General features: G+C 39.6%; 1 protein-coding gene across 1 annotated transcript in view; it reads right to left on the reverse strand.

Annotated features, from left to right (window-relative positions):
* Positions 1–406: 406 nt before the first annotated feature.
* Positions 407–25,313, reverse strand: part of SP1 (Sp1 transcription factor) — a 39,535-nt gene continuing 14,628 nt past the window's right edge. Inside the window, exons 4-6 of the mRNA XM_025930247.2 lie at positions 7,386–7,554; positions 4,601–4,800; positions 407–4,202 (exon numbers count right to left, since the gene is read on the reverse strand). Coding sequence (XP_025786032.2) covers positions 3,889–4,202; positions 4,601–4,800; positions 7,386–7,554 — 683 coding nt within the window. The 3' untranslated portion in view covers positions 407–3,888. The remainder of the gene's footprint in view (positions 4,203–4,600; positions 4,801–7,385; positions 7,555–25,313) is intronic.

The following is a 25,313-nucleotide window of genomic DNA, read 5'->3' on the forward strand; positions in this document are numbered from 1 at the left end:
TTTTATCAGCAGTTTTCAAAAGCAATGTTTTCCGAGGTTGGAGAAATGCCATATCCTCCTCCCTTTCCCCAAAACTACTGCTGCCACCTTTTATCCTTGCATATTAAGTTACTGGCTCTCTTCTAAGGGAGATGAAACTCGGAGATTTCACATTTCTCTTCCCAACCCTAAGAGGCTACCCAGCTTTGAATAGGGGGAAGGAGAGCTATGCTAAGGGCCCCTCACTTGAGGCAGCTAGACCATCCTCATTTCCTTGGTACTGGGATCTCCAAAACTTGTTTGGTCTGATCCCAAGGTCCAAAAGGCATCAGGGTACTTACAATTGAATGAAACTCTAAGCGAGTAGCACCAGGGCTCCCCCGAAGTGTAACAGGGGCCTGATTAATACCCCCAGAAGAACCCCTCAAAAAGTATATAAATTTATTGCGTCCTAGCAAAGATCTGCAGCTTCCAGTATTCACACAGTGTGAAGATATTAACAATACAAAATATATTCTGAAAGTCAAACATCTGCAGTTCATAGTGCTTTCTCAGATTTGTTAAAAAAATACAATGCTTAGTTTCCTATATAGGATATACAAAAGCAAAAAATATATATATATATATATGTGTATATAGTAGAAATAAATCAATCAGCCATAGTAATTTACAGCTTTTGTCTCTAACCCTCCCCCAATCATAATCTTTACCCCACACTTCAGTCTATATTTTCTGGGATCAAGGGTTCTGTGTTCTATTTATTCTGAATCAGGCTGAGAAATATCCATTAAATTGCATTCTGCATAGCACCCACAAACAGGGTGCTAGCTGGGAGGTCCCTGAAGGAAGATGGTGTGGGTTGTTACTGCTATGGGTTAAAAGTGAGACAATCAAATGACACACAGATGAATGTGTATGGGCAACCTGAAAGGACAAGGGAATGAGTGCTTTAATATTACCAGTCCTCTGGGCATCTCCTGCCTCACAGGCTTGGTCATTTAACATTTTTAAATAAAAAAGCAACTCATGAAAGGTATTTGAGAATATACCTGTCAGTTACATTGATTTCTGCTGGCCAAAAAGTTCAGGGAAAGGATTTTCAGCAGTAAGCTCCCGTCTTAAGGAATGTAGGCTCCTCACTCCCTGTGGAAAAGACTGAGCAGCTCCCTGCTACTGGGAGACAAGAGCAGAAGCTGCTTCAGTTTGGGGGCCAAACAAGATACTGGATCTGGAGCCTCCAAAAGGGTATGTGGAAAGAACTATGAATTCACTTACAAGGTTAATGAAGGGGACTGAAGGTAAACCAGCATTCCATCCCAGAGAAAATCATCACCAAATAACCTTCTAAACGCTTATAAGTCCTCAGCATCATTAAGCTAGTTTATAGCAAATAATTTCATACTGGGGAAGATTCCATTCTTTGAAATGCTCTAGCAAAATACTGCACGCTCCAGTGAGTTATACTGCCCTTTTCCTCCAAAAGATGCCTATATACATGATTACAGATATAAAATAATAGGTTGAGTTCTGCCTTTCAGTGGGAATAAAGGGTGTTTGATAAGTGGCGGGGCATGGATGACTTTTACTTCAGTATTAACAGAATTTGATCTGGGGAAAGTTTCTCGCAATAGTTCCTGAGTGTATTAAGTCTGGAGAGGAAGGACCAAATGGAGTGAACTACTGTTCAGGATATTAACAGTTATTGTATTTCAGGTTAAACAACGACACAAGCTTACCCAGATACTAATTTGGATAGATTTTATATAAAATATATAGAATCATAGCATCATCTATTTGTAGTCAAGGTAAAAAGATTTATGAAAGAAACTAGGACTCTGCTATAGATCTGGATGTTGGTTTCCTTTCAAACACAAAAATAGTTTCTTTTTAAAAAGTGCAGTAGAATATCCCCCATTCATAATTGTAGCTAATTTAGCATAAGCAAAGAAATGACCTCAGGAACATACCCAGGTTTTAAGACAGATTTCTAGGTAATGGGCCTGAAAGGCATTTTGAGCTGAATTTGATTTATTTTCCAACAATTTCAAATATAATTTCTCATCTGTGTGTAGATATATACAGGCACAAAACACACTCACACACAGTCATACACAAACACTTCATTTTCTATCAGATCAGGGCAATTTTTTATTGCAGGTCTCTTTTAGTATAGGCTAACAGAAAACCTATCCCCAATCTAACAGATTACACACATACACACAGCCATTTCCACACTTCCTCACAGTGAAAAGCTCTCTGACAGATACCAGAAGGTCAAGAGAGACAATGTTTTAATGGCTGGGCCTTGAGGACAACTCTGGTTGCATTTAAGTCTCAGTGCCAAATGCACTAAGAGTTCCCTGCCGCTATAATTTTTGGATCAGTCTCTTCAAGAATCAGGCCATGGAGAAAGCAGGATGGTGTCTCCCAATCTCTCCTATAAACCACAGTGGTAAGACAAGATTTCTTTTTGTTCTGGGCTGTTGTTCCCATGATCGTGTGCTTCCTTTTCCCTTAGGAACCACCCAAGGAAGAATTAAGAGAAAAGATCAAAGAACCACTGCCTTGCCACGGGTACAGACTCTGGAGCTCTGCAGAATGGAAACCTGGAACAGATTTATTGGCTGATGCTCCTTAATAACATGAGAAAGAAACTACCAGGGATGTTCAAAAGAGGAAGTGCATTTCCTTTCAGAATGTGACCTCAGAAACCCATACCAAAGCTTAGACCTACTTTGGAAGACAGCTGTACAAAAGTCCAAATACTCCACTAATTCCTGAACTGGACTACTCTGAGTCACTTCCACTTTTGAGCACATCATTTTCCTATTGAAAGCCCCTACATATTATTTGACCACTTTTGACAGTTTATACAAATTGATCCCAGATTATAACCTTTAAAGGGTCTCTTGTACAATTCCACAGAAAGACTTCTGACTCTTGATGCTTACAGCAGCTGATGAGAAGAGGTGCCTTTGACTCTCCAGCGCCAAGAGGGTGCCTGCGTCAGTAGTAGTTTTGAACACTCTCTCCACAGCTACCTCAAGCATCAGCCTGGGCTTCAAGGCTCTCCATTCTGCTGCTGGGACCAAGAACCTTAAAAGGTTGACAGAAGTGCCTCATCCAGGGATCATTACCAAAATATGAAGCAATCAGGTGAGAGAAAGGGAGACAGAAAGGTTGAGTCAAGAAAGGAGTGCAAGAAGCTGATCCCAAATAAAAAGACAAAATTAAGAAAGGAAAAACATTATGTATGTGTATATAAACTAAAAGCAGAGCATATGAATGCTTAATCTGGTGGGAAGCCAAGACAACATCTCTAGAAAAGCTTGATGTGTCACAACAAGGCTCAGCCATAGGGAAATAAGGCAATATAAAAAATGACCAAGGTATTTTGGTCACAGAATGGTCTCCTTCCTCCTCCCAGCCAACCCCTGCAAATGCATCTCTATATATCTTTTATATATATATATATATGTATATATATATAATATAGAATCTGGTTTTTTTTTTTTGTTAAAAAGTATTTCAATGATCATATATATTTATCAAGGCATGATGGCTTTAGGAAAGGGGGGGATCCATCATGGGGGAGCTGAGAAGGGAAAGGCAGGAAGGGGAGGCTGGGGTAAGAAGTATAAGAAACTGTTTGGGGTCAAACAAATGCCCATCAAAGGGTGGCACCAACAGAATTTTCACTAATGTTTCCCACTTCAAGGAGGTACTGATGATATAGGTGGGTGCCAGGACCCCATCTCTTCTCTTGTATCCCTCCCCCAAATTCTTCCCACCACCATGCATTTTAATGCCTCATGGCTCTCTCTCCCACATGTCTCTTGGACCCATGCTACCTTGCATCCCAGGGTTGATGGGTATGGCCCATATGTCTCTGGCCCTGGGTGCCTGATCTCAGAAGCCATTGCCACTGATATTAATGGACTGCAGATCCGCCACCTGCATGACGTTGATGCCACTGTTGGCAAGACGGGCAATACCCTCTGGACAGATGGCCTCCATGGCTACCATATTGGTGGTAATAAGGGCTGAAGGGGTGGCAGTGCCACTGCCTTCTGAACCTGCCCCACTGTCCAGGGGCAAAGTGCCCACACTCAGGGATACACCTGGGCCTCCTTTCTTATTCTGGTGGGTCTTGATATGCTTTGACAGGTGGTCACTCCTCATGAAGCGCTTGGGACACTCAGGGCAGGCAAATTTCTTCTCACCTTGGTAAAAGAAAAGAAGATAAGAAACAGACATCTTAGGAAATAGGATTACCTTGTCCAATTCATGGCTTTCAAACTATATTAGAATATTAGGCAATCTTAAGAAGGTGATAAAAACAATAAAAATCTGTTAAGTATCTTTTTGAGGAAGGGGAAGAAAAACAGGTAAAGGTCAAGCAGTACTCAGAAAGGAAGGAACATAGCAAAAAATAAGGCAGAAAATCCCACTGAAAACCTAACTTCTTCCTTCTTAAACGTTTTCCAGATTAACTCTAATTCCATTTATGATCCACACATTCACTTTCAAACTAAGCTGTTCAGAAATTTTAGTTATTTCATAGCTATATTTTGTGTCTTTCTATTCTGATCTATTACTATTTCTCTGGGCTCCTACTCACCTGTGTGTGTGCGTTTGTGTCTCTGTAGCTCATCTGAACGTGTAAAGCGCTTCCCACAGTATGACCAAGTACACATGAATGGCCTCTCGCCTGTATGCCAGCGCAAGTGTGCCCGTAGGTGTGAGGTCTTGCCATATACTTTCCCACAGCCTTGGATGTGGCAAATGTGCTGTTTCTTTTTGCCAGGATCCCCAGAGCCCCTGAAAATGAGAACACAACTATTCATCATGCATTCCAGAGAGAAAAATTAAAGAATCCCAGTGTCAACAGGTTATTACCTGACGCCCTCAAAAACTAACCCAAATTTTTATTTTAAAAAAAGGCTTCTTGGGGCGCCTGGGTTAAGTGCCCAGTCGGTTAAGTGTCTGATGATTCTTGGTTTCGACTCAGGTCATACTCTCATGGTTTTGTGAGTTCGAGTCCCAAGTCATGATTTCATGCTTTGTGGGATTTAGCCCTGTGCACTGTCAGGACAGAGCCTCCTTGGGATTCTCTCCCTCTCTCTGCCCCTCCCCTACTTATGCACGCTCTCTCAAAATAAAAAAAAACTTAAAAAGAAAAAAGGAAAAAAAAGGCTTCTCTTTAGTATCAAAGGAAAAACCTTTGGTTGATTCTGAGTCTTAATACTCAAAATTCAAGTTTTAAGTTTCCTTTCTACTGGATATTTACTCTTCCCTGTTTTTTATTCCTTAATCAGTTTTGATGTTTGATGTTTGTGGGTGACTTGGAAAGTCTGTAAGGCATTTTCCTGTATTTTTCAGGAAGTTTAAGTCTCAATACAAGCATTTTCCATGGGAACTACTGTGAACATGGTGATATTTTTGGCTGGGAACTTACGTAAGGAGCAAAGCACCTAGTGGAAAACTTTAAAGAAAATATAATAGTTTACAACTATAAACTTATCTCCTAAAATAAAGCTCAAGAGCCAAATGGTAAATATTAAAAGCTGGAAAGCTAGAGCACTATCAGGGACTTCAGTGGGAGAGAAAGATGGGCTGTATAAAAGTTAAAACAGGGAAAAAAAATCCTAACTAATTCAAGGTATATTTTAAAAAATGCATAACATATATACATATATATATACACATACACATATATATACATGTATGCATATATATATGTATATACATACACACATACATACATATACACACACCCACACACCCAATATGAAGCAGTTCCTAAGCTTCTCTCAGCAATCAGTTCTGAAATGTTTTTGCCAAACCAATTTGTTCCATGTGTGATCCATTAGTGGGCATTGGGGAGATTTCCAGGAGGGACTTTTCTTGGGTTTTAACAGCACATATTAGCAGAGGGGAAAAAACCATAACGGAAATGAAATCACATGTAGGTAGAAATCAGAGAACTTACTTCAAAAATTTAAATCCACTTTAAGCTTTGTTAGAAGGAAACTACTGTACTCAGTGCTTATTTTTTTCTTCTAAAGATTTTATTATTTTTAAGAAATCTCTACACCCAATGTGGGGCTTGAACTTAGAATCCCAAGATCAAGAGTCACACACTGCACTGACTGAGCCATCCAGGCACCCTCAGTGTGCTTTTGATGCAGGTTTTTCCTGTGACATATGGTTAACCTACAAAGAACTCAAATTATTTTTGGTTTTGGTGCTTTTCTCATTTTTGTATTTATTTATTATTTTAAATGTTTGAGAGAGAAAGAGAGAGCGCGCGAGCTTGCACCACACAGGGGAGGAGCAGGGCGGGGGATGGAGGATCTGAAGCAGGCTCCGTGCTGATAGCAGACAGCCCCATGAGGGGCTCGAATCCACAACCCATGAGATCACGACCTGAGCCAAAGTTGGACACCTAACCAACTGAGCCACTCAAGATGCCCATTTTTGTATTTATTTTTGAGACCTAAGCTTAACAGATTTTTAAGGTGTTAAGATTTTTTAAGGCATTAAAAAATCTATACGACTTTCTATTTTCTTTCAAAAGCAATGAATTGTAGAAAAAGAATAGAACTTGGTACTCTCCAGAAATAATACTGAATAAAATAGAATATTCTACTAATGAGAAAAATTTGTCAGAACTTTGCTCTGCAGGACATATTAGGTTCCATGATGGAAGAATTTTCTTTTCTTTTTAAAAAAAAAATTTTTTTTAATGTTTTTATTTATTCTTGAGAGAGAGAGACAGAGTGTGAGCGTGGAGGGGCAGAGAGAGGGAGACAGTGAATCTGAAGCAGGCACCAGGCTCTGAGCTGTCAGCACAGAACCTGATGCAGGACTCGAACTCACAAGCTGTGAGATCATGACCTGAGCCGAGGTCAGAAGCTTAACCAACTGAACCATCCAGGAGCCCCTGGAAGAATTTTCTAACTGGAGTAGTATTTTTTGTCTGTTTTGAAGGAAAAGAAGACTCAGAAAACCCTTATGACTCTCACATAGCCACTATAAAAAAATCATTACAGTAGGTATGTTTCTTTTTCTTTGCAAGACTATTTTACAAGCAACTTTGTTAAAACCATCTCAAAACAGACATATGGTAACAATCATCAGACCAGTTGGCTGCATCTGATTACCTTATCTCTGGAGAAAGCAGGCACCTATTAAGGCCCCAGGTCTTAGAGTAGATGAAAGGCTCAGAGCTGGAACTAAAATCCTATAATATAACCCAATCAAATGTATTGTACTCTCTCTCTCTGGTCCCTCTGCAACACTGCCAAGTCTTAAATGTTAAAAAATTAACCCTCCTCTGCTTACCTCCAAATCCATTCATTTTTCTCCTTTATACCCTTAAGACACTGGCTGGGTCAACTTACCTTCCTTCACTATCTTTACAATAGGGGCAGGTGCAGGCTTCACGCCGGGTCCTCCGACCAGCCTGGGGTTGGGGATCTGGGCTGTTTTCTCCTTCTTCTCCACCTGCTGTGTCATCATGTATTCCATCACCACCAGCTCCGTGGAGGCCAAGCTGAGCTCCATGATCACCTGAAATTAAGAGAGCAAAAGGGTTAAGGTGAAGTAAGGGAGGTCATCAAGTTGCAGTTATTTCAGTGACACTTTACATTTACAGCACCATTTCTTCAAAGCTTTGAAGCCACATTTACTAATATTGCCATCCATTCTTGAAATCTCAAAAACCATCATTGAAAATACAAAGAGCTAGCAAATATATAAAAACATGATCAATGTCATTTAATTTTTTAAAAATATTTTAAGTAATCTCTATACCCAATGTGGGGCTCGAACTTACAACTCTGAGATAAAGAGCTGCATGCTCTAGGGGTGCCTGGGTGGCTCAGTTGGTTAAATGTCCAACTTTGGCTCAGGTCATGATCTCACAGTTCGCGGGTTCAATCCCCGCATCAGGCTCTGTGCTGAACACTTGCTTAGAGCCTGGAGTCTGCTTCAGATTCTGTGTCTCCTTCTCTCTTTGCCCCTCCTCTGCTCACACTCTGTCTCACTCTGTCTCTCAAAAATAAATAAGTGTAAAGAAAAAAAAAAAAAGAAAAAAGAGTTGCATGCTCCATCAACTGAGCCAGCCAGGTACCCCATTCTCATTTAATTTTTAAAATGCAATTCTATGTATAGTGGACTTTTGTAATTTTTCACCTATCAGATCACAAAAAGTTAAAACTCTAATAATGCACAGAATTAGCAAGGATATGGGGAAACAGGCATTTTTATACATAGGTGATGATAAATCAGTACATTTTGAAGGCCAATTTGGCAATTTTTGTTAATATTTATTTTGAGAGAGAGTGCGAGTGGGGGACAGGAGCAGACGGAGAGAAAGAATCTTTCAGGGATTCTGAGCCAAAATCAAGAGTGGGTGACTCAACCGACTGAGCCACTCAGGCACCCTCGAGCATGTGACTCTTGATCTCAAGGTGATTATTTCAAGCCCCATGTTGGGCACTGAGTTTATTTTAAAAAATAAAATGACGTTAAAAAAAATTTTAAATATACATCTTCAAAGTAATTCCACTTTGAATCAACAATGTCCTATGGATATACTCCTGAGTATACAAAAATATGTGATGATTTTTTTTTTCAACGTTTTTATTTATTTTTGGGACAGAGAGAGACAGAGCATGAACGGGGGAGGGGCAGAGAGAGAGGGAGACACAGAATCAGAAACAGGCTCCAGGCTCCGAGCCATCAGCCCAGAGCCTGACGTGGGGCTCGAACTCACGGACCGTGAGATCGTGACCTGGCTGAAGCCGGACGCTTAACCGACTGCACCACCCAGGCGCCCCTGTGATGATTTTTTTAAGAAAGTTTATTTGAGAGCGAGACAGAGAGAGAGAGAGCGCGCACGCGCACTTGAGAATGAATCCCAAACAGCCTCCACGCTGTCAGCACAGAGCCTGACATGGGGCTCAAACTCACGAACTGAAAGATGACCTGAACTGAAATCGAGTCAGACACCTAACTGAGCCACTCAGGCGCAGCGACGATACTGTTTTCTATAGCTTTGTAACAACAAAAAACTAGAAACATGAGGTCATGATCTCATGGTTCAAGTCCCATGTGGGGCTCTGCACTGGCAGTGTAGAGCTTGCTTGGGATTCTCAGTCTCTCTCTCTCTGCTCCCCTGCTTGCATGTGTGTCTGCGAATGTGTGCTCTCTCTCTCTCTCTCTCTCTCTGTCTCTAAGTAAATAAACATTTAAAAAAAAGAAACAACATTACAAATCTCAGTGCTTGGTTTTACTTCTGCACCTAACCTCCACTCTTTTCAGCTCATCAACATAATTTTGTTACAATGCCTAATAATAAGCTCTCCTGGTGCTTTCCTTCTCATTGCACCGCTTCTAAGCATCAACCTATGGCATTAAAATAAACTGTAGTGTTCTGAGATGTTCATGATTTTGGCAGAGCTTAACAGGAAGGACTGGAGTACAAGGTTAAGAACAGGTTTTGGAGTAGGACAGATGTAGATATGTGACCGTTCTTTAGTTATCAGTTTCTCCCTCAGTAAAACTGGGATGAAACATTATCAATCTCATAAAGTTGTGAAAAATAATACATGTAAGGTGTTTAGCACAGTATCTGTCACATAACAAACATTTAACACACTGTAGCTAATATTATTAGGAAAATATCTTGTGGGAAAACAACTGTGAGAAATCATGGAATAAGATATGTACCACTATTTTATTTAATCAATTTGCCTTAAAAACTATATATGAAACTGAGAAACTCCCTGTGATGGGGACGGATAATTTCTCCTCTTGAAATAAGCCCAAAAAGCTCAGCAGGTAAGACAGAATGCTAGTTAATATCACCAGTAGTTACCTACCAAAAATTACCTTCAGAAGAGATATTTATGAACCTGTAAATTCAGCTATCTACAATGGGTCTTTAGAAACAAAATAAGCAAAACCATGATCCATACAAGCAAGTCATCTTTGATCTACTTTCCAAATTAATCTAACTCCATTAAAATCAGAGAAGCAATTCATTAAATCCCAAAGTTCTCCACTGTCACAATCAAGTAGAAAGAAGCAAACTTTTCTCCATTTTACTGAGACATAAGCCTAACATCCAGGACATGGCATGATTCAGTAAAAAGGGAAACAAAGAAATACTTAGATACTAGGACTCTGTAAAACCGTATCTCTAAGCCTCTATCAAATTCTTACAAAATGGACAGTCAAGGAGCGCCTGGGTGGCTCAGTCGGTTAAGCGTCCGGCTTAGGCTCAGGTCGTGATCTCGCGGTGAGTTCGAGCCCAGCGTCAGGCTCTGTGCTGACAGCTCAGAGCCTGGAGCCTGCTTCGGATTCTGTCTCCCTCTCTCTCTGCCCCTCCCCCGCTCATGCTCTGTCTCTCAAAAATAAATAAACATTTAAAAAAAATTTTAAAAACAAAATGGACAAAGCTAATATCCTCCTTGACCCCTGCTATGACTGCAAAGGATTTTTTTTAATATGAAACTGGAAATGGGGTTAAATGTGTTTCATTTAACTTTAAAAAGGGATGAAATACTAACAAAGCATCAGCATCAGACCAGAGTCTGTTTCCAGCCTCTTTTAATAACAGTTTTAGAAAAAGAACAGTTTTATCTTAGAATGTGGCATCAGTTAAGCAATGAAATAAATTAAAGATTTTCCTTTCCATGATGAAAATAACAAGTAAACCAAAGGCACAGTTTAATGACAGTCTTGCCCAACCCAGGGTTGCCTCTAGCATCAGTTATTGTAATAGCTGTGGCAGTTAACACACTTTTTCAGTTTCTTCAAAGGGAAGAAGGGTGCTGAAGTCATGAACTTTTAAGAAGACCACCATGACAAGTCAAATAACTTATTCTTCTCTGATAAAAGACCCGGGCAATACTAAAATAAGAAACTCCTCAATAATTGTCAAAAGGGTAGTTCCCACACCCTTCTCTATTCACCTGGTCTCTGGAATTATTTGGAGAACACGGTCTTCTTTAATTCAGTAAGTATTAACACAGTATGACTGATTTTCAAAACTATACCTATATTAAGCATACAATGAGTTTTCTGAACGTTTCATTTTACACAATAGATTTAATCTAAAGAATCAAATCTCAGTCCAGGAAGTGTTTGTGTGTTCAGCCACATTCAAGCACAATATAGGTAACACATCATCTAAGCGGTAGGAACATCCAGAATATAGCTCTAAATCAAGAAATAAAAGCATCTTTAGTAACAGAAATAGTAATTCATAATACATTGTACTTTATTTTTCTTTTTTTTTTTTTTTAATTTTTTTTTCAACGTTTATTTATTTTTTGGGGGACAGAGAGAGACAGAGCATGAACGGGGGAGGGGCAGAGAGAGAGGGAGACACAGAATCGGAAACAGGCTCCAGGCTCTGAGCCATCAGCCCAGAGCCTGACGCGGGGCTCGAACTCACAGACCGCGAGATCGTGACCTGGCTGAAGTCGGACGCTTAACCGACTGCGCCACCCAGGTGCCCCTATTTTTCAAAATAATAATTTTATTAATCTGGTTTCCCAGTCCAAGCAAATCAGAAAAAGGAAGAGAAGGACTGTACTTTTTAATGACACAAAAGCTGGCAATTGGGAGTGATAAAATGTAAAAATTTTACATTTTTACAAAACATTTACAAAAAAATTCATATAGATGGCCTCCAAATTCATCTCTACACTGACTACTTGGTTATGCTTGAGATACAATTTAACATAAGAGACAAAATTAATGCTTGATTCTGTCAATTACTAGTTTGCATAACAATTAGCAGATTTCCTAGAATCCTTGCAAAGTGACAAGATGACTTTTTTCCTTTTTTTTTTTTTTTAATTTTTTTTAACGTTTATTTATTTTGAGACAGAGAGAGACAGAGCATGAACAGGGGAGGGGCATAGAGAGAGGGAGACACAGAATCGGAAACAGGCTCCGGGCTCCGAGCTGTCAGCACAGAGCCCGACGCGGGGCTCGAACTCACGGACCGTGAGATCATGACCTGAGCCGAAGTCGGACACTTAACTGACTGAGCCACCCAGACGCCCCTTCCTTTTCTTAAAAATTCAAGTTTATTGGGGTGCCTGGCTGGCTCAGTCAAAAGAGCACGTTACTCTTGAGCTCAGGGTCATGAGTTCGAACCTCACGTTGGGGGAGAGATTACTTAATAAACTTTAAAATAAATCAAGTTTACAACTCTGAGCACAAGATCCTGAGATCAAGAGTCAGATGCTCTACTGACTGAGCCAGCCAGGCACCCCTAATGTGAATTTATACTTTCTCTCATAACTTCTACCTTAAATTCTTTTAACTCATGTTTTAAAATGTTTATTGAGAGGGGCGCCTGGGTGGCGCAGTCAGTTAAGCGCCCGACTTCAGCCAGGTCACGATCTCGCGGTCCGTGAGTTCGAGCCCCGCGTCGGGCTCTGGGCTGATGGCTCAGAGCCTGGAGCCTGTTTCCGATTCTGTGTCTCCCTCTCTCTCTGCCCCTCCCCCGTTCATGCTCTGTCTCTCTCTGTCCCAAAAATAAATAAACGTTGAAAAAAAAAATTTAAAAAAAAAAATAAATAAATAAAATGTTTATTGAGAGAGCACGCGCGCGCATGAGAGGGGGATGTGCAGAGAGAGAAGGGAACAGAGGATCTGAAGCAGGTTCCTCACTGAGCACAGACTCTCATGTGGGGCTCAAACTCACAAACTGCAAGATCATGACCTGAGCCGAAGTCAGAGGCTTAACTGACTGAGCCACCCAAGGTACCCTACAGTTCATTATAGATAATAAGGTTTCACTATAGAGTTTTTGGTTTTGCTATCTTAGTTTCTGTAGCTATTATAATTTTTGTTTTGGAACTATTTTGCACTTACAGAGACACTATAAAGATAATTCAGAAAGTTCTTACACATTCTTCAATAAGCTTCCCTTAATAATCTTATATAACCAAGGTACATTTGTCAAAACTAATTAAGTGATACAATACTAGTAAATAACAACAGGCTTTATCTGGATTTCATCAGTTTTTCCACTAATGTCTTTACTCTCTTCCAGAATCCCATCCAGGATACTACACTGCATTGAGTTGCCAGGTCTCCTTAGGCTCCTCAGATCTATGTGTCTCTGCCTTTCATGACCTTGACAGTTTTTAAGAATATTGGTTGGTATTTTGTAGAATATCTCACAATTTGAATTTTTTTGGGGGGGTTTTCTCATTAGACTAGACTTATGTGTTTTGCAGAAGAATATCGTATCAGGGCAATACATTCTCATCACACCACCTTAGGAGATATGCAAGCTCAACATACTGTTTTTAGAAGGGAGATTCAGGAAAATTTAAAAAAAGGGGGGGGGAGGAAGAAGGAAAAAGACAACTACCACTATTTTCCCACAATTTTCAGTATGTCATATTTTGAAAGTTTTGAAATAAAGATTCAGTCTTTTAAAGTAATTACTTAGGGGGCATCTTGCTGGCTCAGTTGGGAGAGCACGCGACTCAATCTCAGGAGTTATGAGTTCCAGTTGCACATTCAGCATAGAGATTATTTTTAAAAATAAATAGGGGCACCTGGGTGGCTCAGTTGGTTGAGCATCTGATTTGACTTCAGCTCAGGTCATGATAAGCCTGGAGCCTGCTTCGGATTCTATATCTCCCTCTCTCTCTGCACCTCCCCAGCCTACACTCTCTCTTTCTCTCTCAAAAAATAAACATTAAAAAATTTTTAAATAAGTACAGGGGTGCCTTGGGGGCTCGGCTGGTTAAGTGTCCAACTCTTGATTTCGGCTCAGGTCATGATCTTATGGTTTGTGAGACTGAGCCTTGCATTGGGCTCTGCATTATCAGCGTGGAACCTGCTTGGGATTCTCTCTTCCCTACTCTCTGCCACTCCCCCGCTTGCATGCTCTCTTTCTCTCAAAATAAATAAACACACTTACAAAAAATTAAATACATACATACATACATAAAGTAATTATTTAAGTGGATTCTCTAAGTGGATTCTCTATTTGTGGTTGTTTCAGTGGTATGTGTATGCATGTGCATTAGGCCATGGGGCTCAAAAGTAGATACTACCACATGTTTCCAGTTTTCATTCACTCCTTTTTCCTACCCAAAAGCCACCTGATTTTTTTTTTCAAGTTAACACTGTGCCAGGTTAAAAATATTCCCCTTCTCAGATACCCCTGCAGATGAGAAGTAGTCAAGTGACAAGGTCTTGGCCAATTAGGTGTAAAACAAAATTGCTGGGTAAGGCTTCCAGCTCTTTTTTTTTTTTTTTTTAAGTTTATCCATGTATTTTGAGAGAGAGAGCGTGCGTACAAGAGGGGCAGAGAAAGAGGGAGAGAGAGAATCCCAAGCAGGCTCCACGTTATCAGAGCAGAGTCTGACATAGGGCTTGATCTCAACCATGAACCATGAGATCATGACCTCAGCTGAAATCAAGAGTTGGATACTTAAATGACTGAGCCATCCACGCCATCCCAGGAAAACTCTTTAAATGGGAACAACTAAGCTTGTTTCCTCCTTTATCAAGCTTCACTTTTTCCTCCTTTATCCTGTCTGGAAAGAAGTGACAATGCCCAAAGCTAGTGCAGCTGCCTTACAAGCATGGCAACTGTCTCACATTCAGGCAAAAGTAAACATGACCAGGGTTCCCTGAGTTGCCGCAAGAACTTTGGACTCACTACCTTCAGACTTCATGTTACATAAAAATAACCCCCTACCTAGTTAAGTCATAATAGGTTTCCTGGTATATCCAGCTAAATATACGTTCCCTAACTATTAAAAAAAAAAGAAAAAAAGAAATTATGTATGTATATAATATATATAATAATATATATGTTTTTTTTCTCTTTTTTTTAAGTAAGTCATAACTCTGCTGGGCCCATTAATTTTTCTTGACTATATGGTCTACACCTCAGTATGTCCTACAAGTATTTTGTGTCACTATTTTTTGTGTCAAATTGGTAAGAGCCTTTTTTTTTTTTGTCCAGCTCCCAGAACTATAAGTGGGTACACATCTAACAAAAAACTCTAATTAATTTATATTAAATTAGACCACACAAGAATAGAGAACAGACACCAGAAACTTACTTCCTCCTGAGACAGAACATAAGCCCTTGCTAATTCATTAGTAACTTGTGCTCGATACAAATCCATATACCTTGCTTCTAAACTCATTTTTTCCATGGGCACCTGGATGACTTAGTGAGTTAAACATCAAACTCTTGATTTCGGCTCAAGTCATGATCCCAGAATCAAGGGATCAAGCTTGGGCTCTGCACTGAGCATGGAGCTTGTTTGGGATTCTCTCACTCTTTCCCCCTGCCCCTCTCCCCAGCTCACATACCCCCTCTCAAAAAGGAAAAAAAAAAGTTTGAAATTCATTTTTTCCACATTAATTCTTTCCTGATTATAGAATTACTACAGCATATTATTCTCATTCTCTCTCTCTCTCTCTCTCTCTCTCTCTCTCTCTCACACACACACACACACACACACTTTACAGACTTTACTATATATAAACTTCCTTTAGGGCTTATCCCTATAGTACCCTATGCCATGTGGACTCCCTAAGAGTAGACTATAGAAATGTTTATCAATTATTTACTGTCTATTGTTCCAAGTACTATACTAAGCTCTGGGGATTCAAACAAATAGTTCTCGCTGTGAAGAGCTTGTAGTTCTCTAGAGAAGAGAGAAACTGATAATTTCAAAATAGTAACATAAATGTTATAGTAAAAGCCATTCCAAGGATGTTCTGGTATTGAAAAGGGTAAATTCCCCATTCTGGAACTTCAGAGAAGGCTTACTTCCCAGAGGAGCTGATATTTGGGCCAAACTCTAAAGAATGCATAGGAGTTAGCCAGGTGAAAAATGTTGGCAAGGGAGGGGTTCCCGAGTAGAGTGAAGGAATGAAGAGGAGTGGAATATGGTGTAGAATGATGGCTGAGTAAAGGGAGAAGATGGATATGGAGAGATAAACTTCAAAATAGATGACATCATCAGATCCAAGACAGATATTCAAATGACTGAGTTTTAAAAAAAATTTTTTTTCAACATTTATTTATTTATTTTTGGGACAGAGAGACACAGAGCACGAACGGGGGAGGGGCAGAGAGAGAGGGAGACACAGAATCGGAAACAGGCTCCAGGCTCTGAGCCATCAGCCCAGAGCCCGACGCGGGGCCCGAACTCACAGACCGCGAGATCGTGACCTGGCTGAAGTCGGACGCTTAACCGACTGCGCCACCCAGGCGCCCCTCAAATGACTGAGTTTTTGAAGTTATGGTAGAGAGAGCATGGAGAGGTAAACACTTTCATACAACTCCCAGCAGCATGAGTGCACAAAAGGATTTAGCAGGGAATCAGCATGGTGTGTGTACATAGGGCATTATGGCCCAGTGTACATCAAGTTTTTAAAATCTGACTAATCTTTATTTTTTTTTTAATGTTTATTTATTTCTGAGAGAGACAGAGTGGGAGCGGGGGAGGGGCAGAGAGAGGGGAGACACAGAATCTGACGCAAGCTCCAGGCTCTGAACTGTCAGGAGAGAGCCTGATGCAGGGCATGAACCCACAAACCGTGAGATCATGACCTGAACTGAAGTCGGACACTTAACCAGCTGAGCTACCCAGGTGCCCCGTTACCTTTTTTTAATGTTTATTTATTTTTGAGAGAGAGAGCACGTGCCCCTGACTTATTTTTTAACCCAGTAAGTATAAGTCTAGGAATAAGGACACATGCCAGATACTGTATTAAGCTCTGGAGATAGATATAATCCTGGCCATTATAAAGCTTCTATCTTATTGGGAAGATATAAAATAAAATCAACTATAATATCTGCCCTATAATTTATAAAATAAAGTACTAATAAAATGCTCTATCATAAGAATTGGGAGGGGGAGTATTAGAAGAAAAAAAAGTGAAATATTATGGGCTATCCCATTAGATAATGGTGGAAGATAATAAATGTCTAAAGTAGGGCTGTGGTTCCAATGAAGAGAAAGGCACAGATAATATTTAGGAGTGGGGTGCCTTGGGTGGCTCAGTCAGTTGAGCGTCTGACTTCGGCTTAGGTCATGATCTCCCGATCTGTGGGTTTGAGCCCCGCGTCCAGCTCTGTGTTGACAGCTTGGAGCCTGGAGCCTGCTTCGGGTTCTGTGTCTCCCTCTCTCTCTGCCCCTCTCCCACTCATGCTGCATCTCTCCCTCTCTCAAAAATAAACATTAAGGGGCCCCTGGGTGGCTCAGTCGGTTAAGCATCCGACTTCGGCTCAGGTCATGATCTCACAGTTCGTGAGTTCGAGCCCTGCGTCGGGCTCTGTGCTGACAGCTCAGAGCCTGGGGCCTGCTTCACATTCTGTGTCTCCCTCTCTCTCTGCCCCTTCCCTGCTCATGCTGTGTCTCTGTCTCAAAAATAAATTAACATTAAAAAAAATTTTTTTTTAAATAAATAAATAAACATTAAGATGGGATGCCTGGATGGCTCAGTTGGTTGAGCGTCCGACCTTGGCCTAGATCATGATCTCGCTGTTTCAGAGTTCGAGCCCCATGTCAGGCTCTGTGCTGACAGCTCAGAGCCTGGAGCCTGTTTCAGATTCTGTATCTCCCTCTCTCTCTGCCACTCCCCGACTCATGCTCTGTCTCTCTCTCTCAAAAATAAACATGAAAAAAATAAATAAACATAAAAAAAATTTTTTTTAATAAATATTTAGGAGTAAAAACAGTCAGGATTTAACGACTCAATACAGGGAACTTCAAAGTTTCTGGGAGATAAATGAAACAGCAAGACTGCACGGGATATGAACAAAAGAGAGGCAATAAATACAGTAGTGTCCCCTTATCTGCAGATTCTCTTTCTGCAGTTTCAGTTACCCACAGTCAATCACAGTTGGAGGCCGATGATCCTCCTGACATTATTGTGAAAAGGTCAACTACAGCCTAATGCTATGTCACAATGCCTACATCATTCACTTCATCTTATCACGTAGATATTTTGTCATCTTACAGCATCACAGAAAAGGTGAGTAAAGTACAATAATATATATTCTTTACAATAAGATATTTTGAGAGAGAAACCACATTCACATAACTTTTATTATATATTATTGTAACTGCTATTTTATTATTAGTTGTTAACCACTTATAGTGCCTAATTTATAAACTAAACTTTACCATAAATATGCACATATAGGAAAAAACATAGAATATATAAGATTCAGTACTATCCACAGTTTCATACATCAACTAGAGGATGATAGTATCCCCAGCAGATAAGGTAAGGCTGTTGTATTTTTAAGAACTTTCAAACACACAAAGGAACTCATTAAAACTGGGGCACCTGAGCGGCTCTCAGTTAAGTATCCAACTTCAGTTCAGGTCATGATCTCACAGTTCATGAGTTTGAGCTCTGCATCGGGCTCTCTGCTATCAACACAGAGCCTGCTTCAGATCTTCTGTCCCCCTCTCGCTCTGTGCCCCTCCCCAACTCACACACACACTCAAAAATAAACATTAAAAGTAAATATTTAAAAAAATTTGAGGGGCATCTGGATGGCTAAGTTGGTTAAGCATCTAACTTCACCTCAGGTCATGATCTCACAATTCATGAGTTCGAGCCCCACTGACAGCAGAGAGCCCACTTCAGGTCTCCCTCCCTCTCTCTGCCCCTCCCCCACTTGCATGCATGTGCGCGCACTACGGCACATGTACGCTCTCTATGCGCGCACTACGGCACATGTACGCTCTCTCTCAAAAATAATAAAAGCACACTAAAAAAAATTTGGAATCTAATCCAGTAGCTCCACTCCTAAGTATGTAACAAAAAGAAATAAAAACATTATGTCCATACAAAAACTTGCACACAAATGTTCATTAACAGCATTATTCATAATGTCAAAAAGCAAAAACAACCCAACTGTGTCAATTTGATGAATGGATAAACAAAATGTGTTATATCCACACAATGAAATACCACTTGGCAATAAAAAACAATGAAATACTGATACATACTACAACATAGATGAACCTTGCAAACGTTATGCTAACGAGAGAAGTCAGTCCCAAAAGACTACATATTACATATTGCATGATTCCATTTATTGAAATGTCCAGAACTGGCAAATCCATAGAGCCTGCAAGTAGTGGTTGACTTGGACTGGGAATGACAAGTGAGAACAGAGAAGGACAGCTAATGAACCACATGGTATTTCTTTTTAGGGTGATGAAAATGTTCTCAAATAGATTCTGGTGGTAGTTGCACAATTGGGTGAATATACTAAAATCTACTGAAATGTACACTAAAAATTTTTTTTAATTAAAAAAAAATTTTTTTAATAAAAAAAATTTAAATGTTTATTTTTGAGAGGGAGACATAGCATGAGTGGGAGAGGGGCAAAGACAGGGAGACACAGAATCTGGCGCAGGCTCCAAGCTCTGACAGGGCTAGAACTCACTAACCGTCAGATCATGACCTGAGCCAAAGTTGGACGTGTAACCAACTGAGCCACCCAGGTGCCCCCTGAACTGTACATTTTAAATGGGTGAATTATATAGTATAGGAGTTATAGCTCAGTTAAGATGCTTTAAAGAAGAGTCACCTAGGTGGCTCAGTTGGTTAAGTGTCCGACTGTGGATTTCGGCTCTGGTCATGATCTCTCAGGTTCGTGAGTTCAAGCACCATGTCGGACTCTGCGCTGGCAGTGCGGAACCCGCTTGAGATTTTCTCTCTCTCCTTCTCTCTCTGCCCCTCCCCTGCTCATGCTCTCTCTCAAAATAAGTAAATAAAAAAAATTAAATACATTCAAATTTAAATAAAGTAGAAGAAAACACACTAAAATTGGTGACTGTGATGGGGAGTAGTTATTAGTTTTTTCTCCTTTCAATTTCTCTTATTTTCTGTAATATAATTATATAACTTTTATCATTAAAAACACCTACACAGCAAAAAACTAAATTAAAAAAAAATCAGCCTGTGCATCTCACCCTTTTATTATTAACCGTGATTTATAGATTTAACAACTGATTCTTCACATCTCAGTAAATGGGTAGTTTTCTTGAAGTATGGAGCAATCTGCACAATGATGTCAAAGGTTCTTACCAGTAGGTGTCACTATAACTAAATGATGGAGGAGTTTTTAAAGTCCACCCTCCCAGCAAAGAGGCTTAGGGGGGCAAAAAAAGGGAAAAGCAATCCACAAATTTTAACTGGGATCACTTGAGAAAGTATAATTCAGAGGTCTCTCCATCAAAACTAGATTTTTTTTTCCAGCTTTGGGGTTATGTTTCTTTCTTTGTTTTAATTTTTAACATTTATTTATTTTTGAGACAGACAGAGCGGTGAGTGCGGAGGGGCAGAGTGAGAAGGAGACAACATAATCTGAAGCAGGCTCCAGGTCCTGAGCTGTCAGTGCAGGGCCTGATGCAGGGGTCGAACTCTTGAACGGTAAGATCATGACCTGACCCGAGGTCGGAAGCTTAACCCACTGAGCCACCCAGGCGCCCCAGTAATGCTTCTTTACTAAACACTGTAGTTTTATGTTACCCAACATGAATTCAAAGTACAGATATCCCTATTTTTTGTGTCCAAAAAATAAAGATCTCAAAATTTGATTATTAGTAACAGACTGAAATTCTCCTACTAAATTCCAAGACTTTCACCTACTTCCCACCTTTAACAACATCATTCCACAATGAAAACTGTTTTTCAAGAAAGAGAAAATAAATAAGAATTGTCATATCTTTCCCCCCAACTCTCAGCACAGTGATAGTTTCCTGGAGAAGGGGTCTCACTTTAACATCCCTCCCAAACTAGCTGTAATTACTATTATTATTCAAACTGGTATGATTTATTTAAATCATTTAATTTAATGATATAATAATTTGTAATTTATTTAAACACACACACACACAGAGGAAAGCTGTGGGAGAAGGATATAAAGATTAAGAGAATATAGTCATTTGGTTCAGTTTATTAAGAGCAAGAAAGTGATGAACAGGAGAATAATAAAATTAATTTTGGACTTAATTCATGCTTCCACTTTCCTGATTAAAGGAAAGATGAGGCAGTTCTTTCTGCCCACAGGTCCTATCCCCATGCTTAATAAAACCACTTTTTCTGCACCAAAAATATAAAATAAAGGAGAGATAAGCATATCTTCTCCTCTCTTGTTGGTTTTTAAATCAGGTTCTTTTTTTTTTTTTTAAAGTTTTTATTTTGAGACACACACACACACACACACACACACACACACACACACACAGAGGAGGGGCAGAAAGAGAGAGGGAGTGAGAGAATCCCAAGCAGGCTCCACACAGCACAGAGCCCAATACAGGGCTCCATCCTGCAAACTATGAGATCATGACCTAAGCTGAACTCAAGAGTCAGATGCATGGGGGCGCCTGGCTGGCTCAGCTGGTTAAGTGTCCAACTTCAGTTCAGGTCATGATCTCATAGTTTGTGGGTTCGAGCCCCATGTCAAGCTCTGTGTTGACAGCCTAGAGCCTGTTTCAGATTCTGTGTCTCCCTCTCTCTCTGCCCTTCCCCTGCTCAATGCACTGCCTGTCTCTCAAAAATGAATAAACATTAAAAACAAGTTGGAAAAAAAAAAAAGTCAGATGCTTAACCGACTGAGCCACCCAGGTGCCCTATATCAAGATTATTTTGACTGACAGTTGGACTGTTCATATCCATTAACTGATATTTTTAAATTACCGGGAGGCTCTGATGATTAAAATTAACAAGGACATTAAATACACTATTAATGCACTATAATGGTGCAGTTGGACAAACCTAGGTCTGAATCCTGGTTTCACCACTTACCAGCAGAGTAACCTCTCTGAGCCTTACTTTCCTCATCAGCAAAAAAGATATAATTATACTGGACTAATAAAATTAATGTAAAGCAGGGGCACCTGGATGGCTTTGTTGGTTAAGTGTCCAACTTCGGCTCAGGTCACGATCTCGCAGTATGTGAGTTCGAGCCCCGCGTCGGGCTCTGTGCTGACTGCTCAGAGACTGGAGCCTGCTTCAGATTCTGTGTCTCCCTCTCTCTGCCCCTCCCCTGCTCCCACTCTCTCTCTGTCTCAAAAATAAACATTAAAAAAATTTAATATAAAGCATACTTAGCATCGTTCCTGACACATAGGAGGCACTCAATAAATCACTGTATATTAAGAAAATAAAAGGGTTGAATGTGACTTTTAATGTTTTTTTCCTCCCATCTATATGTGCACCCCTACTACTCACGGTATGTTATTTTGAACTTAACTAGAAGAGTTATAATATCAAATTCAATCATCGGTGTTTTTTTTTTTCCTTGGGGGGGAAAAAAAGCTACAGGTTGGTTCTTCTCTAAAGGTTTTCAGTAAAGAAGAATCTACTGTGACTAATGTATTCTTCTCACATTCCTCCCCACAAAATAAGATTTATATTAATTAAAGTTTTTCTCTTGAAAAAAACTCAATCATCAGTATCTCTAAAACAGCACCAATAAAAGAATATTGTAAAACAAACAAAAAATAAAATGTACATTAATATTTTGCTTCTAACCACTGGATGTACCATTAAAAAAGGAAAATCATATCAAAGTCTTCAAATTATATTTGATTCCCATTAAAAGTAGTTTGGTGTTGATTAGTAATGCAGAAATAACCATTCTGAATACACAGTGTTGTCTTGAAAGGAGAAACAGTACAGATTAAACTTCATGTTTTCAGAAAACTTTCTGGATAAAATATAGTAATGAGATGCTATGTGATAATAAAACCATGAAAGCATGTTGAAGTAGAAATATACATAGGGAAGATAAGTTCTTTAAACTCAGGTATCCTAGAGACTCTCCCCTAAACAAGACCAGATTAATTTTGCTTGTAGGGCCTGAAGAAAAATGAATAGTAATAGTCATCTATCATGTTTTGTGATAAGATTTTTTAAATATAGTACTAATAAGAGTAACGGAAACCAAAAAAGGATATGGAAACATCCAAAATCCTACCATCCCATCAAATCATTATCACTTTTCCATCTTTTCCCAATACTATTCATAGGCACAATACACTTTACCTATTTGTGATAACAGTTACATTATACATAAAAGTCTGAAATAAAGAAGTAACTCTTCAGATCCACACCATTCTGAGTTCCCTGCAGTGACCAAATACGTACCTACATGCTAGGTACCTCTTAATGATAGAGCTCTTAAAGTTTATGCATGAGTAATGCCTGCAATACAATTATATAATCTGATTTACTATAGTTAATATTTCAACCGCTCCCTAAGCATAAACTCTACAGTCACTTTTTAATATGAGAACCAGACTTCATCTTGTCTTAATTTACCTAGATTACTAGATAAGTGCTAAAAGCAAATATTCTCATTTATACCTAGTGTTGCAAAAACACACTGCTGCTTTAAACTGCCAATGACAGTATCACAAAAGAATGTGAGATAGAAATGCTACTCCATGAAAATATACAGGTGCTCATCTATGCATCTGTGTACTCCTTCTCTTATACTGGTTTCCTTCAACTTTTGCTTGATATGGCAATGGATAATTCAGACATATTTAATATATTTTAGGTTTTCTGTTCCTTTAATACTACGTAATGAATGAATCACCGATAAACTCCTAACGACTTACTCTAAGTACATTATGATTCAAAATGACAAAGCTGTATGCTCTATTATATTCTATATTTAAAACACACGAAAATTTGAAACTACCTGAATATTTGACAAAAGAGAAATAAATTGTGGCAAATGACTTGATAGAATATGACACAGTAATTAAAAACCACCCCTTTAGAAAGAGATATAAAACAAGGATCCTTACTATTACAACTATTACTTAACAAGAATGAAGTATAAATACTAGGGGCGCCTGGGTGGCGCAGTCGGTTAAGCGTCCGACTGCAGCCAGGTCACGATCTCGCGGTCCGTGAGTTCGAGCCCCGCGTCGGGCTCTGGGCTGATGGCTCAGAGCCTGGAGCCTGTTTCCAATTCTGTGTCTCCCTCTCTCTCTGCCCCTCCCCCGTTCATGCTCTGTCTCTCTCTGTCCCAAAAATAAATAAACGTTGAAAAAAAAAATTAAAAGAAGTATAAATACTAGAAAGGAGTAGGTAAAATTATTTGTGGGTCACAGGAGTATACCTAGAAATCCAAAGAAAATCACTAAAACTATTGAAAGCAGTAAGATTACAGTAAGCCATATGAAATCAATGCCCATAAGTCAATAGCTTTCCTATTTACGAATAAGAATCCGTAAGAAATAAAATGGAAGAGGGGTGACTGGATGCCTCAGTCGGTAGAGCATGCGACTCTTGATTTCATGGTTGTGATTATGAGCCTCGTATTGGGTGTAGAGATTACTTAAAAATAAAATCTTAAAGCTCTTCCCGTAAGCAGCCTGAGGGGATCTCTGAAAATGGTCCGCTATTCACTTAGCCCAGAGAACCCAACAAAATCATGCAAATCAAGAGGTTCAAATCTTCACGCTCGCTTAAAGAATACTGGTGAAACTACTCAGGCCATTAAGGACATGCATATCTGAAAAGGACCAAGCATCTGAAAGATGTCACTTTGCGGAAGCAATGTGTGCCATTCTGTCGCTACAATGGTGGAGTTGGTAGGTGTGCCCAAGGCCAAACAGTGGGGCTGGACACAATGTTGGTGGCCCAGAAAGAGTGCTGAATTTTTACTGCACATGCTTAAAAATGCAGAGAGTAATGCTGACCTTAAGGGTTTAGATGTAGATTTCCCTGGTCATTGAGCACATCCAGGTGAACAAAGTCCCCAAGATGCAGCACAGAACTTAACAGGGGTCAGGGTCAGATTAATCCATACATGAGCTCTCCCTGGCACATGGAGATGATCTTTACTGAAAAAGAGCAGATTGTTCCTAAACCAGAAGAGGAAGTTGCACAGAAGTAAAAAATATCCCAGAAGAAACTGAAAAAAAAAAAAAAAATTTACGGCCTGGAAGTAAATTCTGCATAAAATAAATGCATATAAAAGTAAAAACCAGAAGGGGTGCCTGGGTGGTTCAGTGGGTTAAGCATCCAACTCTTGATTCCAGCTCAGATCACAATCTCACAGTTCATGAGTTCGAGCCCCAAGTAGGGTTCTGCACTAACAGCATAGAGCCTGCTTGGTATTCTCTCTTCTCTCTCTCTCTGCCCCATCCCCCAACCCAAAATAAACAAACACTTAAAAAAAAGTAAAAATGGAAAACAAATCTTAAAAATTAATTAATTAAAAAAAGGAAGAAAAGGTCCTATTCATAAGAGCAGCAAAAACTATATAA

This window comes from Puma concolor, chromosome B4 (genome assembly GCF_028749965.1).
Source record: "Puma concolor isolate L17-30 chromosome B4, mPumCon1.1.hap2, whole genome shotgun sequence".
In the NCBI taxonomy this organism is placed as follows: Eukaryota; Metazoa; Chordata; class Mammalia; order Carnivora; family Felidae; genus Puma; species Puma concolor.